The sequence below is a fragment of the Syzygium oleosum genome, unplaced genomic scaffold, assembly GCF_021117445.2.
Source record: "Syzygium oleosum isolate NSW1041296 unplaced genomic scaffold, Sole_v2.1 Sole_v2.06, whole genome shotgun sequence".
In the NCBI taxonomy this organism is placed as follows: Eukaryota; Viridiplantae; Streptophyta; class Magnoliopsida; order Myrtales; family Myrtaceae; genus Syzygium; species Syzygium oleosum.
In genome coordinates this window covers 5,182,977-5,201,879 of record NW_026607490.1, presented here as the reverse complement: position 1 = coordinate 5,201,879, position 18,903 = coordinate 5,182,977, and the positions used below count along the sequence as shown (strand labels likewise).

The 18,903-nt window shown below is 43.9% G+C and overlaps 3 protein-coding genes across 3 annotated transcripts in view; all 3 read right to left on the bottom strand.

Moving 5' to 3' along the window:
* Positions 1–1,280: 1,280 nt before the first annotated feature.
* LOC130138390 (serine/threonine-protein kinase PBS1-like) lies at positions 1,281–2,407 on the bottom strand. The gene is made up of 2 exons (XM_056312361.1): positions 2,032–2,407; positions 1,281–1,667 (listed from the first exon to the last, which is right to left on the bottom strand). The coding sequence occupies exons 1-2, from the start codon at positions 2,380–2,382 to the stop codon at positions 1,398–1,400; spliced, it is 621 nt and encodes a 206-aa protein (XP_056168336.1). The 5' UTR covers positions 2,383–2,407; the 3' UTR covers positions 1,281–1,397.
* Positions 2,408–3,297: 890 nt separating this feature from the next.
* The window catches only part of LOC115680174 (uncharacterized), a 36,082-nt gene continuing 20,476 nt past the window's right edge, over positions 3,298–18,903 (bottom strand). Inside the window, exon 4 of the mRNA XM_030603921.2 lies at positions 3,298–3,364. Within this exon, the coding sequence (XP_030459781.1) occupies positions 3,313–3,364 (52 nt within the window). The 3' untranslated portion in view covers positions 3,298–3,312. The remainder of the gene's footprint in view (positions 3,365–18,903) is intronic.
* LOC115667890 (delta(3,5)-Delta(2,4)-dienoyl-CoA isomerase, peroxisomal) lies at positions 5,133–7,835 on the bottom strand. The gene is made up of 2 exons (XM_056312360.1): positions 7,109–7,835; positions 5,133–5,641 (listed from the first exon to the last, which is right to left on the bottom strand). The coding sequence occupies exons 1-2, from the start codon at positions 7,755–7,757 to the stop codon at positions 5,451–5,453; spliced, it is 840 nt and encodes a 279-aa protein (XP_056168335.1). The 5' UTR covers positions 7,758–7,835; the 3' UTR covers positions 5,133–5,450.

The window sequence follows — 18,903 nt, the reverse complement described above, 5'->3', positions numbered from 1 at the left end:
GGCAGTCAATTTAGCAAAAGGTCCTCTCAATGATTGCCTGTAAGCTATTTTTATCTAACGCTGATGAATAATCGCTACCGAAAAGTTATCGTCTTGATTATGGATTGTTCGACTTCCTTCCTGATAACCGCCCCTTTTATTTCGCGGTATTGTCGACACCGAATGTGGTAACCACTCTTATCCTGATCCCGTCGTCCCGAGTGGTTATTGGTGCCGAGTTTTCGGTATCCTGTGTAATGGGCCTTGTGCGACTTCCTTACCCAGTCTGCTATTAAACAATTTGGGCCTGATGTACCATTTCTTTCTTCTAGCCCAATCAGCCAAATTTGAGCGCCAATAGTCATCTAAATAAAGATCGAGTTGATTACTAATATATTCATTATTATGCAAGTGGTCGAGAAACCTGTTTTCGCTGATGATGTTGGGTCGATGATACTCGTGCTGAATCGCCTTAACAAACTTGAATATCACCTGTGGAACTCGAGTATAACGAACCTTATGGGCCATTTATCAGATGGTGCTTCGGATATTGCAAGCATTTTAGTTTAAATTAATGCCCGGAAAGAGAGTAAAAGTGAACGAAATTGTAGCAACAATTCGAAAGATCATTGTAGGCTGTTCATGATTGGATAGGAATTAAAAAACTTGCGTCATTTGCAGTGTCCCTGTGATAAGCAAGGCAGCAAGAAGATTCAAAACCAAATAGAGTTTTAATCTTCTTCTACGGTTGAGACGAGATAGTCTAACAAGCCCAAATTAAAATACACATGGACACATAATTGCACTACTTACCGCGACGTGTAAATTAGGCGATAAAAGATGTTGCTTAAACTTAGAGTTAGAAAATGCAGTCAAATTCTGCTCAGAATAAACTTACAAGATCCAGCGGAAGCATCACAAGATAATCTCTCTCTCTCTCTCTCTCTCTCTCTCTCCCTGTTTATTCTCGTTCTATAGATTGCTGTCCTAGCAGTGATATACACATAAGTCTTCTTCCTCCAACTTTCAAGAAGAGTATAAACAGAGAATGGAGAGATGGAACCCGAAAAGTGTGAGTTAAAGCAGTAGGGACCGATTCCTCCTAATTCGACCACAATCTCTCCACTCAGTCAGTTTGGCAAAATGTAATATGTGTGACACAACATGAATGCCCTGTTTTTGTTTTGCACGGTTCACAGAAAGCAAGCAAAGAGGCTCGAGAAGGGAACGAAGCGGGAAATTCTCGATCGAGACAACATGTCATTAGATCCATCGAAACCGCCTTGAGCGCTCTTCTTCGCCTCGGCCACGGCCCTTTCTCTATTCACGTCCCTTTTTAACAACTTACCGTCCCTTGGAGAATCGTTCTTCCCAGACTCCTCGAATTCCCTGCTGATGCGCCCAGACCCTCCAGCATCCTAGTTCCTCAAAATGGTACCGCCTCTCTCATTGACAGCAGTTCCTTTGTTCCCGAAATTAGAAGCTATGTTAGGATCGTTTGCCTGGTTCGCTAGGTAAGAAAGTGCCATCACCCTGTCCCCAATGAGAGGACGCGCAGCCGCCTGCTTTTGTATACACATGGATGCCACAGAAAGTGCCTTATATAGACGCCATAATCGATAACGCCCCTGCAACATTGGATCCGCCAATTTCGAGAATCTTCGCCTGTCATTGAATAATGGACGTGCCTGCACAGGCAAAACATCAGAAAGAATAACTTAGGATTTCTTGGAAAGGACCTTCCCTTTTAGGTGTTAAAAAATAGAGGCAAAGGCAAGCTCGTGAAACTGCTCTCCGGCTGCCGTTTCTAGTAAGTACTCTGTAAAGCCCAATTGTGAAAGCATCAAAAGAGACATTAACTTGCAATCACTTTCTTTTCTTTATATGTTCAGCCACGGTCCTATTTAATTAAAACTATGGAGCAATGGGATGTTTCACTTCAAGAACTCTTCCCATTCCAAAAGCACCTAAACATACTTCTGAAAGGAAGAAGTCCAAATGAGATGGGAGTCATGGTCATGCAACAAGAGGCATAAGTTAAACCAGAATTACCAATGTTACAAGGTTCCGTTCTCCATGGGGACAGGAGCTGTCGATGGCTTTGTGTCCAGTGATCAGCTCTAAAATGACAACGGCGAAACTATAGACGTCAGATTTAATGGTTAATTGTCCAGTCAGTGCATTCTCTGGACTGCAATAGCCATTAGTGCCCACGACCCTCGTGGAAACATGTGATTTGTCTCCAACAGGAGCAAGCTTCGCAAGACCAAAATCAGAGAGCTTTGGATGGAACCCTTCATCCAGCAATATATTGGATGACTTGAAATTTCTATTAATAACCGGGGGATTTGCTTTGTCATGCAGGTATTTTAAACCTTTGCCTGCACCGGCTGCTATTTTCATTCTGGCCTTCCAATCTAGCGGTTCCTTATCCTGTGGAAGATCTGTACCAATAGCATAATGCTAATATCAGTTGCCTAATACAGAGAGCCGATTTTCACATAAAAGGCTAATATTAGTTCCTTATCAAGGTGATTGAAGCCCAGTTGGAATCAATCTACTTCGATTGCTGTATAAGGCTCAATATGAGCCTTTTATGTCTGGCCTAATGAATTACCAAATGACCATGGCTCTCCACTGCCATTCTAGGTTTGCTTTTCTTCGAGCCATGGCCAACTGTAATATTGGATACTAGGATTAAATATTTTAGGTTTTCTAAGACCAATCAGATTACATACCCATCAATTTGATATCAAGGAGTGAGCATGAATGATATTGATGATGGCAATGATCAATCCAGGCCTACAAAAAATATGTACTCCGGCGTCACAAGGACCAAGAAATAATATTTTCATAGTGAAGCTAGTAGCAGCACATAGTTCTGCATAACATCAATCACTCATAACCATGCAATATCAAAAGTTCACTGCAGATGTTTGCAGCTTTGTGTATTTTGAATCATGCAAACCTATCGGGGCTCAATTTAAATTAAGACATGAGAATAATGCCTTCCAACAACATTTACGCATCCCAATGATAAAGCCGTAAAAGAAGGGAAAAAAGAGAGGGAACAGAGTAATATCCACAGCAACAATCACTGTCATTCATATAGAAGAAAGAGGAGCATAGAAAAACTCCTCCGCTAATCCGTCACCAAAGGAAGTAACTGATACACAAACATAGGAAGATTGGAGTTGGATTAGTACTGGCAGCAAAGAGAGACGCACATAATACACCAAGGAGGCACATCACAATCAACCATTTCTCCAGATTGTCCACTAAGCTTGATCCATGGCCAAAATGCATTTACGTATTTTACTCCATACCGAGGTTTTACGAAATGCTCCTTACAGATTGGTCAAGACTTGTATTGAAAAGGTCACAGCTTCAAAAAGGATAAAAAAAGGTGTAAGGTGAGAAAATAACAGCTTCTGCAGTTATGCAAATGTAACTCACGGAAAGAAAAGCAATAGTCACCACCTAATGTCTTTATCCCAAATTCCTAATGATATGTCCACAGAAGTACTAATACCAAAACGATGCAAGTTAGGGACCGCAACTGATGATCCGTATCAAAAGCATTTGGGACAGTGCAGGTTTTATTGTCCAAAATGACAAAAAAGTGTCGTCGAGGATCTTAACAGACAGGTATTTCTGGCAGACAATTTGACTATTTTGGTCCGCTACAAAACACTAATTCAATAATAGATCATCAACATTGACACACGTCACCTAACCAACCAGTTTAAACCAACAAAAGTTCATCAGTCACCTGATAGGAGTTTTAGGACCGTAGAGAGGGATTTTAGCCACGTATTCAACATATAGACTTTATATAAACTTCAGAGCTTCCCGTAGATCACCGGTTCTACAATGTGTAACCAAGATTATCTGCAAAGGCACGAGGAATAAGATGAAAAAAAAAAAACCAAAAGAAAAAGCAGATTGATGGTTGCTAGTAGTCTTCTAAAGAGAAGAACAATAATGGGCAAAGATCTGATCCAAGAAGGCATTGGCATTGATATATTTGCTGAACTTGCAAGCAATAGAAGCACAAGGCACATACTTAACACTGTAAAAGTAAGATGATCTGGTAATGTGATTCTCAACAAATTCATTTTGCCTTATTGAGCATAAATAATAAGTAGTCGATGCACAGATAATCGAAGTTAACACGAGCAAACCATTTCTTTCTTGTGTCATGTGATCAAGAAACCACAAACACCATCTAATTGTGTGGTGCCTTTAGATACATCAGAAGAGGGTCAGTTCCTTGATAATGCTCAACAGGTCTTCGCTAATTTTCAGAATTAGAAACCGCAAACACATTCTAATCGTGTTGAACTTCCTATTTCCACCAGCTACTTTGACACGGAAAAAGAAAAGAAAATAACTCTTTTGCTAACTTTTGATTTGTCAAAGAACTTTTTGAAACTTATGTTCAGTCAATCTACAAGGTAAATCGTCGCAGCACGGGGCGATGTACTTTTCCCCGGCTGTTTTTTTCTCTATCCCTGATTGGACCGATTGGTGATGTCGTGTCTATGATATTGATCGGGGGACGATATAGCCATATTTCACCCCTCAATACTACCTTAAGGTCCTGGGTTAAGGTTGTTGGTGAACATCCATAATGATATAGCCATGTTTATTAACGTTAATGATTATAAAAATACAGACAAAAATGGTTCGGAAAGGGAGTAATTGGACCATTATTGAAAAAGTCCAAAGTGGGCTCCAAGGCCCGAAAGCCTGGACAGGCCAGCCCGGCGTGGGCCTGTTAAGAAAGGTTACATCTGAGATTAAAAGCACGAAAAACAAAAAATAAATGGAAAATAAATCACTCCCAGATGCCCCAATACAAGTCAAAAGCAAGTGCATCTTAAACAAAGCTTACCGGATTAAAGCTTAAACTCCATTTATTTCGCAAAAAATGAATAATTTAGAGAACATTTTTTTAAAAAAAATCACTTACATTGCTTATAAAAATGAAAAAGAACAAATTTTGTCATCCTCAAAAATGGATTTGGCAAATCGTCCATGTCTCGTGAAACAGACGGAGCTCAGAGTGCAATGAAATGTGGAAACCAAGAGCCGTGATATACCAGAATGCATAGAGCGCGACAAAATAAGGACTCGAAGATGGACTGAGGTTTGCAACGATATATACTAAGTATTTCTCATAGGGCACAGATGAAACTATTGTTCATTGTATAACAATCTAAAACCTAGGCCACCCATGATGAGAAAAAACAACAGAAACCACAACGACGATTCCCTGTCTTTATGATAAAGAGGGGATTATTTGGCGGCTTTTGAACCCTTAAACGCAAAGTCCAAGTTACAAGCACAATGGAGATAAGAACGACATCGGAAGCCGGCCGAGAATCGGCTTCCCTTCTTTCTTTTTTGCACTCCTTTACATGTAAAGCATTGAATCGGTTCTTCTGCTTCGATGCTGACGCCGACCATCAGAGCTTTGCGAAAACAGGTTTCCTTTTCTGCATGTGCGCCGAGACGGCCTCTGCCAGATCATCGGACAGAAGCATTGCCGAGTTCCAGGTCGCAACGTAGTCCAAGCCTTGATCTACACTCATGTCCCTGCTCTTTAGTAGCACGGCTTTGGTCCCGGTAACAGCCATCGGGGACTTGGAAGCAATCGCTGTGTGCAAAATAAAACCAACCTTTCCTCAGAAAATCAGAACAGAGCAATATCCACAAGAAACAACTCTGTCTACACGAATGATTTACCAATGCAAGGACACTTTCCTAGTCCCCAATCCAATACACACTATTACCTGAAATGAGGTCAATTTTCCCACCTACAACTTGCTGTCATCTCTTTTTACAGAGATATACTCACTGAAGTGATGACCTCAATGGGCAAATTTTTTTCCACAACCTTGGTTAGCAACAAAAAATGCCCATCCAAATAGCAATTGAAGGGTAGTTTGCTATTTTAACAAAGAAAAGCACTGACCCAGAATCTTCAGTACACTGTTCTATGCACGGTTAATCCCAACCGATTGAAGTTCCAAGCGAGGGACAAACACATCCATCACACATGCGTAGAAAACGGAAATACAGGTGGGTTGATTAGCCTTGAAGAAATGGATACGCGGAGCCTTCAAATCTAAATGGTAACACTATCCTTCAATACACCAAGAGGATGTTAAAGAAGTCCAAAATTGGTAAACGGAAGACAACCGATGTGAAGTAAACCCAAAACCTAGATTGTTGGTCTAACAATTTGGGTTCAGCTTAAGTAGACCAGTCGACCATATGCTACTTCAATCTCGATTTGCTAATTGCCAAAACTGCTAACCTAGACTGCTATACCAAAGAGAAAAGGTAGTTACCCCAAAAGAACAGCCAAAGTGGATTTGGTGCAACTGACCTAACTCCAATCATCTTAGGCACCACCGAGTTCAACTCTATGAATGAAGAGTATGTCTGTTCGCCACTGTAGGGGTTCATTGTGAAAATGGAAAAAACCAAGATAAAATAGAAAACCTCCCAGACTTCGATACTTTGGAGCAGCACTAATTGTTCTCTCATTCTTCCTCTCTTTTCACTCCAAACCAAGACATGCCTTCTTTGGCTCCCGGCACCCAAGTCCCAACCATCCCGCCAATGCCTGATCCTTATCACCAGTATCTTTTCATTTGAATTATGGTCACATACCAACCCCATTTGAATTATGGTCACATACCAACCCCGCACAGCTTTACAAAATTGTTGATTTCAATCATTCAAACTGGTCTCAAATTGGTTTCTTATGCTAGTATGAAGTAAGTGCTCGAGATCCGAATTCCACATAACTGGAAAAAACTCCAAAAATCATCAATTTGGAATCAGAAAGATGTCCAATCCCATCCGAATCAAACCCGCGAGTAATGTATCCAATAACCAAAGTTTCAAGACTCAGACTACTCAAATTCCCACCGAAATGCACAACCATGAAACCAGGATCTATCTAACTCTGATAGGAATCATTCAATGTCATATACAATGAATGATGACTAATGCAATCAGTGAACGCTGCATATGGCATTTAGCATAAGAATTATATGCCAGCAAAAAGATAGGTTTTGAGAAACCAATATACTTAGAATCTGAAACTGCTTACCTTCGGCGATGACTCTCACTCCATCATCCAATTCACGCTTCGACCCGAAGACCCGAGAAACCAGACCCAACTCCTTCGCCTCCGAACCCGACACCCTCCGACCCGTCAACGCCAGCTCCATCGCGTTCCCGTACCCCACGATGCCCGGAAGCCTCTGCAACGTCCCGAGGTCGGCGGTTATCGCCAGGTCGACCTCCTTCACCGAGAAGAACGCGTCCTCCGTGCAATACCTCACGTCGCACGCCGTGACGATGTCGACGCCGCCCCCGACGCACGCCCCGTGGACGGCGGCGATCACCGGCTTGCGGCACCGCTCGATGGCCGTGACGGCCCCCTGCATGGACTTGATCTCCCGGCGCAGCCGCTCGCCGGCGCGGCCGCGGTCGGCGCCTGCGGCGAGGGAGCGGGGGGAGGAGACGACGGAGCCGAGGGCGGCGAGGTCGATGCCGGAGCAGAAGTGGTCGCCGGCGCCGGAGAGGACAACGGCGAGGGCGTCGGGGCGGCGGTCGAGGGAGGCGAGGGCGAGGGGGAGCTCGGCGAAGGAGCCGAGGGAGAGGGCGTTGCGGGAGGAAGGGCGGTTGAGGCGGAGGTGGAAGACGGCGGAGCCGGGGCTCGCTCGGACTATTTCCAGGGTCTTGAATTCCTCCATCTTTGGTCGGAGAAGAAGAAGAACAACAACAAGATCTGGAGAAGACGACGAGGTTTCAGCTCCGAGCTGCTCGGAGCTGGAGGAGGGAACGGCGTCGCTTCGTTCGTCGGGCGCTGTTCTTTGGGCCGGGCCGGGCCGGGTTCGGGTCGGGTCGGGTCCGGTCGGAAATGTGTTTTTCCTCGATTATCCTGTGCAAAACGACGCTTACCTCAGGTCGTTAGGAGGAATTCAACCGCGCACTTTTTTTTTTTTTGGGGGGTCAAAAACCTCGTACTTTGTTGAGGTGTTTTTGATTCAACTTTGGCAGAATGTCGAGGAATGAAGCAGCACTGACATGTGCATCACAGAGACGGACCGCAGAAAAGGGGAGTGACGATTGCACGAATTTTGCAACTCCACGCAAAGTCTTAAATTCCGTTACCGGTAATTTGCATATGGTCGAGCGCCGTAAATTGGGACGTTACGAGATTTCCAGCTCATGAACTGAAGATCACTTGTTCAAATTCTGCGGCGTGTAAATTGTTTTGGGTCGGGGCCACCATCAACCCTATATGGAAGGTTCGAGCTTAACCGGTTCGTGAAATTTCGAGATGTTTCGTGGGCTTCCAGATAACCTTTCAAGTTGCTTGATATACCGATTTTGCATCTCAAGGACGAATTTAGTGAGGATGATGAAAAGTTAGACGATTAGATGCGATTAACTCGGGCTTGCGTGACTCCATCGACGCCAAGATTATATAAATGGATTGATAGTGGTACGTCTAACTACTACAAGAAACAAAAGTGATAAGAGAATTGCGTGAATCGATTGGGCAAATGAAAAGTGATGAAGATGGCTGCGGACAAATACAGACTGGCTCTCTCATTTTGCCAAGGTCGATAAAGTTCCATTGATCCTAAAGCTAAAGTTTTGGCAAAAAAATGTGGTTGGTCCTATTTTCACTCTCTTTTTGGCTCTTGACATGCCATATTAAAAAGAATTAACTACATTATCTTTTGCAGGTCTCACTCTTGATTTAAGATTATCTCTTACATTTGTTCTTCCTTTTCTTTTGTTTCAATTTTACTCAAAGACAAAATTACCTACATTCAGTTCAAACAACTTTTTTTCACATTACCAGCTTCTTCCACACCCATTACATTTTAACATTTCCGTTACGTTTGTCTTTGTCTGAACTTATTCTCCATTGTTATAATCCGAGCAAATACTAATCATATATCGGATTAAAGAAATATTAGTTCTATCTGCAAATTATTTACTTTATTTCCCTAGATTATTCTCACAATCGTGAATTTTTCGACTTCGATATTGTGGTTGATGTATGCATTATGCACAATTTACTCATTTTTCATTGTATTGTTTTTTGTAGTGCAGTTACTATGGATGACAATATTGTTTTTTTGTACTACGAATGGAGAACAACAATCAATCATGTCAACAAGTTCACTTGAAACTTTACTTGGTAATTTTCGGTCACAGGAGGATCTTTTGAGTAGTGAGCCGATTCATCTTCTTGCTCAAGGTTATGTTGTCTTTATAAAAAGGTCAAAGAGAGACAGATATGTTCTTCTTGGTTGCACTACTTTACATGTAAAGCATTGAATCGGTTCTTCCGCTTCGATGCTGACGTCGACCATCAGAACTTTGCGAAAACAGGTTTCCTTTTCTGCATGTGCGCCGAGACGGCCTCTGCCAGATCATCGGACAGAAGCATTGTCGAGTTCCAGGTCACAACGTAGTCCAAGCCTTGATCTACACTCGTGTCCTGCTCTTTAGTAGCACGGCTTTGGTCCCATCGGGGACTTGGAAGCAATCGCTGTGTGCAAAATAAAACCAACCTTTCCTCAGAAAATCAGAACAGAGCAATATCCACAAGAAACAACTCTGTCTACACGAATGATTTACCAATGCAAGGACACTTTCCTAGTCCCCAATCCAGTACACACTATTACCTGAAATGAGGTCAATTTTCCCACCTACAACTTGCTGTCATCTCTTTTTACAGAGATATACTCACTGAAGTAATGACCTCAATGGGCAAATTTTTTTTCCACAGCCTTGGTTAGCAACAAAAAATGCCCATCCAAATAGCAATTGAAGGGTAGTTTGCTATTTTAACAAAGAAAAGCACTGACCCAGAATCTTCAGTACACTGTTCTATGCACGGTTAATCCCAACCGATTGAAGTTCCAAGCGAGGGACAAAACACACCCATCATACTGTTAGAACATGTTGTATAATTTTGTAGGTTTTCCTTTACATTTCTTCTTTCTCTTTGGTCCCACATAGGAAGAATACTAGGCTCCTTTACTCCTCTAAGCCTATATAAAGGCTTCTCATGTACATTGTTTCACACACAATTATAAGAGAATAAATACCATTCTCTTTTAATCTTTATTTCTTATCATGGTATCAGAGCCAAGATCATTGTCTTGAAGAGTATGTTCTGCGGTTGCCATCAATTGGATCTTCCGCATCAGAAATTAAGACAATGAGCTCATTATCTTTTAAAGTATGCTCTGCGGTTGCCATAAATTGGATCTTCCGCATCAGAAATTAAGATAATGAGTATAGGGCTTTTGGGCCATCATCCTTGCTCGTTTTAATCAGCGCTTCTTCTTTCTCGATCCTTTCGATCACCTCAATCCACATTTCTAGCTTTGCTAGTGATTTCTTTTTTTGTCGTCATGGGTGATTCTAGTGACCGTATTGACGTCAAACTCGATGGTTCAAACTATTCTCTTTGGAAACCATCGGCAATGGCAGCACTTGTTTACCGCGACTTGTTTGAGCATGTTGAGGGACTTTGTCCTTGTCCTGGTGCTCTTAAAAGTGAATCATCTGATGAAGTTGCGAAACGTGCCGCTGAAATTCGAGCATGGAATGTTGCTGATCGGAAGGCATGGGCTATCATTTTTGGTTCCATTGATCTTGCTCTTCGCCCACAATTTTCTAATGTTGTTGAGGCGAAAAGTTTATGGGATCAGCTTGCCGAGATGTTCACCCAGACAGGGGATGTTCGAGTTTATCAGTTGGAGCAAGAAGTTTACAGTGCTACGCAAGGGTTTCGCTCTATTCGAGATTTCTACAATTACATGCACTCACTTTGGAGTCAACTAGATATTCTTGCTCCTATTCTCTGCCCATCATGCCTGAACTGTACTCGGTGTCCATCTACTCGACTTCAGACTCAAGATAGGCACCGTCTACATTCTTTTCTTATGAAGCTCGGCTCTCCCTATGAAGGTGTTCGCAGCCAACTTCTTCACCGCTCTCCAAGACCATCCCTCCTTGACGCTGTCAAAGAATTACAGTCTGAGGAAACTCGTCTTGGTCTTCTTTCTTCCTCGGCAGTTTCTGATTCAACTGCTATTTTGGCTGCTCCACCACGTGTTCCGCCTACAGTTTTGGCTGCTCCACCACGTCCTTCGCCTACTCGTGGTCCTCGCCGCCTTTCATGTACGTATTGTCATCGTCCTGGTCATGACGAGTCACATTGTTGGAAGAAGAGGAATGCTTCACGCCTTTCTGCATCACCACGAGTCACTACCGCATCTCCAATCTCTCAACCTATTACTCTGGTTTCTCCCTCTATGGATGACCGTATTGCTGCTCTTGAGGCCCAACTTGCCCGTTTGAGTCCTTCTCTGCCCAGGTCTTTTCCCGATTCTGGTACTTCTACAACTCTCTCATCTGCTGGAAGCACCGCTGCAGCTACTCCACTTTCAGGTGATATTTCTACTACTTGGGTACTTGACTCAGGAGCTGCTAGACATATGTCTACTTCCGTTGTTTTTCTCACTAAGCTCTCTGAGCTCAAGCAACCAGCACATTTCTTTACTGCTAATGGTTCTCCTCTACTAGCTACCCGATAGGGTACTCTTACCGTCTCTGAAGATTTCAATGTCCCTGATGTGTTATATGTTCCCTCTTTGGCTCTCAATTTATTATTTGTTGGACAACTCACCGATGCTAGATGTACTATAAGCTTTACAAATAGCTCTTGCTTTGTGCAGGATCGTTTGAGTGGCAAGATGATTGGCAGGGGCAGTAGATGGGATGGACTTTATATTATGCAACATCTCCATCTTCCAACTTCCTCTCTTCCTCATCCTGTGTTGGCTACCCTCGATCTTGTTCGGTGGCATCAGCGTCTTGGACATATTCCGTCTTCTCGTCTCACCGTCCTTCACCAACAAGTGCTTTGGGTCCTATTTCTTCTGGTAGTCTTCCTCCATGTTCCATCTGCCCTTTGGCCAAGCAATCTGCTAAGCCTTTTCCTGTTAATAACTCTAGAACTAGTGTGATCTTCGATCTTGTTCATTCTGATGTTTGGGGTCCTGCCCAAGATATATGGAGCCGAGGGCGGCGAGGTCGATGCCGGAGCAGAAGTGGTCGCCGGCGCCGGAGAGGACAACGGCGAGGGCGTCGGGGCGGCGGTCGAGGGAGGCGAGGGCGAGGGGGAGCTCGGCGAAGGAGCCGAGGGAGAGGGCGTTGCGGGAGGAAGGGCGGTTGAGGCGGAGGTGGAAGACGGCGAAGCCGGGGCTCGCTCGGACGATTTCCAGGGTCTTGAATTCCTCCATCTTTGGTCGGAGAAGGAGAAGAAGGAGAACAAGATCTGGAGAAGACGACGAGGTTTCAGCTCCGAGCTGCTCGAAGCCGGAGGAGGGAACGGGGTCGCTTCGTTCGTCGGGCGTTGTTCTTTGGGCCGGGTCGGGTTCGGGTCGGGTTGGGTTCGGTCGGAAATGTGTTTTTCCTCGATTATCCTGTGCAAAACGACGCTTACCTCAGGTCGTTAGGAGGAATTCAACCAGGTACTTTTTTTTTTTGGGTCAAAAACCTCGTACTTTTTTTTTGGACATTAAAAAAGAAAAAAAACCTCGTACTTTGTTGAGGTGTTTTTGATTCAATTTTGGCAGAATTTTGAGGAATGAAGCAGCACTGACATGTGCATCACAGAGACAGACTGCAGAAAAGGGAAGTGACGATTGCACGAATTTTGCAACTCCACCCAAAGTCAATTCTTAATTCGTTACGGGAAATTTGCATACGGTCGGGCGCCGTAAATTGGGACATTACGAGATTTCCAGCTCATGAACTAAAGATCACTTGTTCAAATTCTACCAGCCGGCGGCGTGTAAATTGTTTTGGGTCGGGGCCACCATCGACCCCACATGGAAGGTTCGAGCTTAATAGGTTCGTGAAATTCTAAGATGTTCCATGGACTTGTAGATAACCTTTCAAGTTGCTTGATATACTGATTTTGCATTTCAAGGACGAATTTAGTGAGGATGATGAAAAGTTAGATGATTAGATGCGATTAACTCGGGCTTGCGTGACTCCATCGACGCCAAGATTATATAAATGGATTGATAGTGGTACGTCTAACTACTACAAGAAACAAAAGTGATAAGAGAATTGCGTGAATCGATTGGGCAAATGAAAAGTGATGAAGATGGCTGCGACAAGTACAGACCGGCTCTCTCATTTTGCCAAGGTCGATAAAGTTCCATTGATCCTAAAGCTAAAGTTTTGGCAAAAAAATGCGGTTGGCCCTATTTTCACTCTCTTTTTGGTTCATGACATGCCGTATTACAATGAATTGACTACATTATCTCTTGCAGGTCTCACTCTTGATTTAAGATTATCTTTTACATTTTTTCTTCCTTTTCTTTTGTTTCAATTTTACTAAAAGACAAAATTACCTACATTCAGTTCAAACAACTTTTTTTCACATTACCAGCTTCTTCCACACCAATTACATTTTAACATTTCCGTTACGTTTGTCTTTGTCTGAACTTATTCTCCATTGTTATAATCCGAGCAAACACTAATCATATACCGGATTAAAGAAATATTAGTTATATCTGCAAATTATTTACTTTATTTCCCTAGATTATTCTCACAATCGTGAATTTTTCGACTTCGATATTGTGGTTGATGTATGCATTATGCACAATTTACTCATTTTTCATTGTATTGTTTTTTGTAGTGCAGTTACTATGGATGACAATATTGTTTTTTTGTACTACGAATGGAGAACAACAATCAATCATGTCAACAAGTTCACTTGAAACTTTACTTGGTAATTTTCGGTCACAGGAGGATCTTTTGAGTAGTGAGCCGATTCATCTTCTTGCTCAAGGTTATGTTGTCTTTATAAAAAGGTCAAAGAGAGACAGATATGTTCTTCTTGGTTGCGATAGGGAGGTAATCACCATGATCGGCGTAATATTTCTATTGCACCTCAGAGAAGAAAGATCGGATTTCGTTTGATCGGCTGTCATTTTGAAGTCTGTTGCTATAAACAGAGGAATGGATCAGAGTCGCTCGAAATATTGAATGCATCACACAATAAAATAATTAAAAACGCGACCATTAAATTCATTGAATAAAATGAAAGCTGAGCAATTAAAATACACGGGCTACAAACTAACGACACGTATTAAAGTCATAATTAAACGGAAATGCGTCCTGGAGGAGGCAATCAATAAAATGAAAGTTGAGCAATTTATTAAAGTTATTATTATTATTATTATTAATATTATTTCGGAAAAGGGGGCACACCAATCTTGTTTCAAAGGAAGGAAGAAACGGGGAAAAACCGAAAAACGAAGAAAAGAAGAAGGCGAGCAATACTGCCAAATCAAGAGCGGGCCCCGGATTCAACCTTTAATAAATGTCGTTCTAGAGGAGCATGGGGGCGGCGTCAGGCCTCCAGCCAAATCGAAACAAAAAGAAGAAAGGGAAAGAAGGAAAAAAAACCAAAAGGAGAGGGCAAGAAATGACCTCACTGACTCACTTCGAGCGAGGGAGGGACCCGTAGGGGAATAGCGCCAGTCAATTCAACGTGAAAGGGGCGCGCGTCTCGGGAGTCAACAAAGGGACCCAAAAAGGAAAGTATGCCAAAAAGAAGAGAGAAGCGAAGAGCCGAAGAGCGGATCCCCCACGTTTTCCATATCAAATCGCTACGCAAACAGCAACCCAAGCCGACACGAACATTCGGCGGCGGCTGCCCACCCAGTTTGACGAGAGGGCGAGTCTTGATACGGGTTCCTCTAAGATCGAGCCGAGGTGGGGGTTTGATCGGAGAAGAATCACGCCTGGGTATAATTACATCAGTTTCCCCCTCCGCCTCCAACCCCCATGAAAATTGCACGATGGACACGCCAAAACTGCTGGCATGTCCTGATCGATCCCGTCGAATGTCCAACTTCTTTCTTTCGAACGCGAACTCTTTCCTCGTTGATTTTTTTTTTTTTTTGGTCAGGGGTGTCTTTGCGACCCCGAAGAAAGGGCCCCCCTTGCGGTCCACATATCTCCCTCGAATCAAGCCGGAAATCCGTCGCTTCCCTCCTCCTCCTCCTGCTCCCTTTCCAATGCCCTCCTTCTCGGTCTCCAGCAAGGATGTCATCATAGCCTTCTTTGTGATGTCGCCGAAGTAACTGAAAATGTGCCCACTGGTTTCCCTAAACAGGGTGCACCCACATTTGGCATCATCGCCTATGACCAATGAATGAAGTGCCGAGGCCCTGTCAAATAGGGGAAAAGTGTCAAAAAAGTCATAAATTTTTTGTATCTGTGCCAATTCAGTCTTTCGACATATGAATAATTATTAGCCGGAAGGACTGAATTGGTATCAATGCAAAAGGTTTATGACTGAATTGGTACCAAAAAAAAGGTTTTAGGACTAAATTGGCACAAACGCAAAAGGTTTTAGGACTGAATTGGCACAAAAAAAAAAGGTTTAGGACTAAATTGGCACAAATGCAAAAGGTTTTAGGACTGAATTGGCACAAAAAAAAGGTTTGAGACTAAATTGGCACAAATGCAAAAGGTTTAGAACTTTTTTGACACTTTTTTCGGTCAAATCGAGCCGGCGCATAGTTAGTCGACGAGCGATTCTAGGCAACGACCCCAAGCTACTACTCCGAACGCGACATGGATGTTAGCCGGAATTCGGCATAGATCGAAGCTGACTAGAATTGACATGTTCTCATTCGATTTTTCCAAAACGACGCTTTGGGTTGATTTCGAAGAATTTTTGGTATCAGCATGAAATGATGCGAGCTTTTGACACGGATAGAAGAGATGGATACGAATTACTGGCCCAGTGTGTCGTAGGATGAAAGCGTTACAATAAGTTTCGACTTTCAAAAGTTCGAAGTCAGTGAGTATATGCTTGGCTTTAGGATATTATGAAGTCAGATTCACTCTGTACCTTAGCCACCAAGGTATCTTGCATCCACTACCCTGAAAAGTGTACATTCTAGATAGACACATGGTTAGCTCGCAAAATATCTTTTTTTTTTTAAAAGACATTGTTTATAAAATAACCCGACCTAAGTTTTGAGATTTTGTATCTTTCATTAGGCTCGCAGGGCTATATTATTATACTAAGGATATTTGATTTAACCACACATCAGTACCGCAATGTCGTTATATCTTACGACGACTTTATCTTAGTATTGACATGAACATGTATTCTCTATCGTACAATGTATAGAAGTTATGACAACCTTAAAATTGCTAAATGGGGTCTCTCCCTTCTCCTTGCCAATAATGATGGTACGATGAACTGGCCCAAACCTAGAGAGAGAGAGAGAGAGAGAGAGAGAGAGAGAGAGAGAGAGAGAGAGGGTAAATTAGGGCTGAGTCAGCAAGGCGTGTTTGTTATCAATGCATGCATACACACCAAAGCAACCACATGGCAAAGAAGAAGAAAAACCATGGGCAAATGAAGGTGCATAACAAAAATCTTTTCTTGACCCAAACAAACCACTTCCAAAGTTCCAACCATGCATGGGAACCCGACAACCTCATTCTTCACGCACACATGAAGGGACACAAAGACCCATCATTTACTTTTAGTATAAGGTCATCACTTCACATTCTGGTCCTCACGTGCCTCGCACAACCGCAATGCCAAAGAGCACAAGGCTTCAAGAAGAAGAAAACAGCCAAGGAGATGCCATGAACGAACGCACACACGAAACCTCCTAGAGCTCTGTCGCGCGATGCGTGGAAAGGAAGAACACTACGAGACAAACAGCCACCCATTGCAATACTATAGAGAGAGAGAGAGAGAGAGAGAGAGAGAGAGAGAGAGAGAGAGAGAGAGAGAGAGAGAGAGGGTAAATTAGGGCTGAGTCAGCAAGGCGTGTTTGGTTCGGGGTTTAGAAGAAAAAAAGGGCTAAAAGGCAGAGTCAAAAATCACGAAACGAAATGTATTTTCGGAGACATCATGTGAACGAAGCATTCCGCGGGGGGACAGCTTAGCGGTGAGGCGAGTAACGTAACATTTCGCGAAGGCCCCCCTCCTCGCACCGATTTGCCACTCTCTCCGGCCCCAAGGCGCGTGCCCTGCCCCCTCCTCCATAGAAAGCCGCCGGTAAAAGTGTCGGAAAGATCCTAAACCTAGCATTGTTGCCAATTTAGTTCTAAACATTTTTTTTGTTCCAATTTAGTCCTAAACCTTTTAATTTTGCGTCAATTCAGACTTTCCGGATAATTTTGACTGGATATTACTAACGTGGATGTCGAACAGCCTATGTGGTACCACTGTCGTCGACGTTGACAATTTTAAATAATATTTTAATATTTTTCGATTTTTTAAATTTTTTATGATTTTTTTCTTTCTTTTCTTTTTTTTCCTTTCCTCTACCTTTTGCCGGTGACTGGCCACAGGCCATGGCCGGGGCAAGCTGGCCTAGCCTAGGCGAGGTCGCCGTTGCCCGCCACAGGCTAGGCCTGGCCAACCCTAGCTAGATTTGGCCTAGGCGAGCCCTCACCTAAGCAAGGGCGAGCCTTGGCGCGGGCTCCCCTCACTAGATCTTGCAAGGCCGGCCCTCGCCCAGGCCACGGCGGCCTCGCCCGTGCCAAGCCAACGCCTGGCGAGGGTCAACCGGGCCTTGCTTGTGGTGGTCGACGGCGACCCTCGCCCAGGCAAGGCCAGCCCACCACCCGGCCATATCAACATAATTAAATCGAAAAATAATTAAAAAATCGAAAAATATTAACATATCATTAAAAATTATCCACGTCAGCGCAAGCGGTGTCACGTAGGCCTTCCGGCGTCCACGTCAGTAATATCCGACCAAAATTAGCCGGAATGACTGAATTAGCACTAAGACAAGATGTTTAGGACTAAATTGGCACTAAAAAAATGGCTCAACTCCCTAAAAAACCCTCAATTTTAGCCTTTGTTTCAATTATATCCCAAACTTTTTTTTGTCTCATAAAAAACCCCAAACTTTCACTTTTGTCCCAAATCTACCCCATTAACTTTTCGTCCAATTTTTTAATATTATTTTTTATATTTTCGAATTTTTTTATTTTTTCTTTTCTTTTCTTTTTCATTTCCTTTTCTTTTTTTTTGTTTCACCTTCAACCTCTGGCCGGTCGCCGGTCCGGCGACCGGCCAGAGGTGGGGACCAGCGAGGTCGGCCCCGCTGGCCGCTAGCGAGGCTCGGCCTCGCCGGCGTTGGGCGAGGCCGACCTCGCCGATAGCCGGCGGGGCCGAGCCTTGCCGTGCCCTGCCAGCAACTGGCATATCGAGCGGCAGGCCCCAACCACGTGCATATCGAGCACCTGCAGAACCCTATCCTCCCGATCGCTCCGCTGCATCAACAGATCTCCGTCGCCTCCCCCGACGAAGACGTCTGTCAGCCTCTCCGCCATCCCAATCTCCTCGGCTGTCCCCCTTGAGACCCTCGAGCTCGGCCCGCACTCCACCGAGGACGCGTCTATCGACGACGGATCGCCGGGCTGGTCGCAGTCCGGTGGTTCTCGCCGTTCTCTCCATCGCCGGAGCTAGCCATGGCGAATCTCGATCGCACCTCGTCGAATTCAGGCGAACCGCTGGAAGAAACTCACCAGCCACGGCGAGGCTCGACCCCGCCGGCTATTGGCGAGGTCGGCCTTGCCCAACGCCGGCGAGGCCGAGCCTCGCCAGCGGTCGACGGGGCCGACCTCGCCGGCCCCCACCTCTGGCCGGTCGCCGGGTTGAAGGTGAAACAAAAAAAAAGAAAAGGAAAGGAAAAAGAAAAGAAAAGAAAAAATAAAAAAATTTCGAAAAAATAAAAAAATAATATTAAAAAATTGGATGAAAAGTTAATTGGGTAGATTTGAGACAAAAGTGAAAGT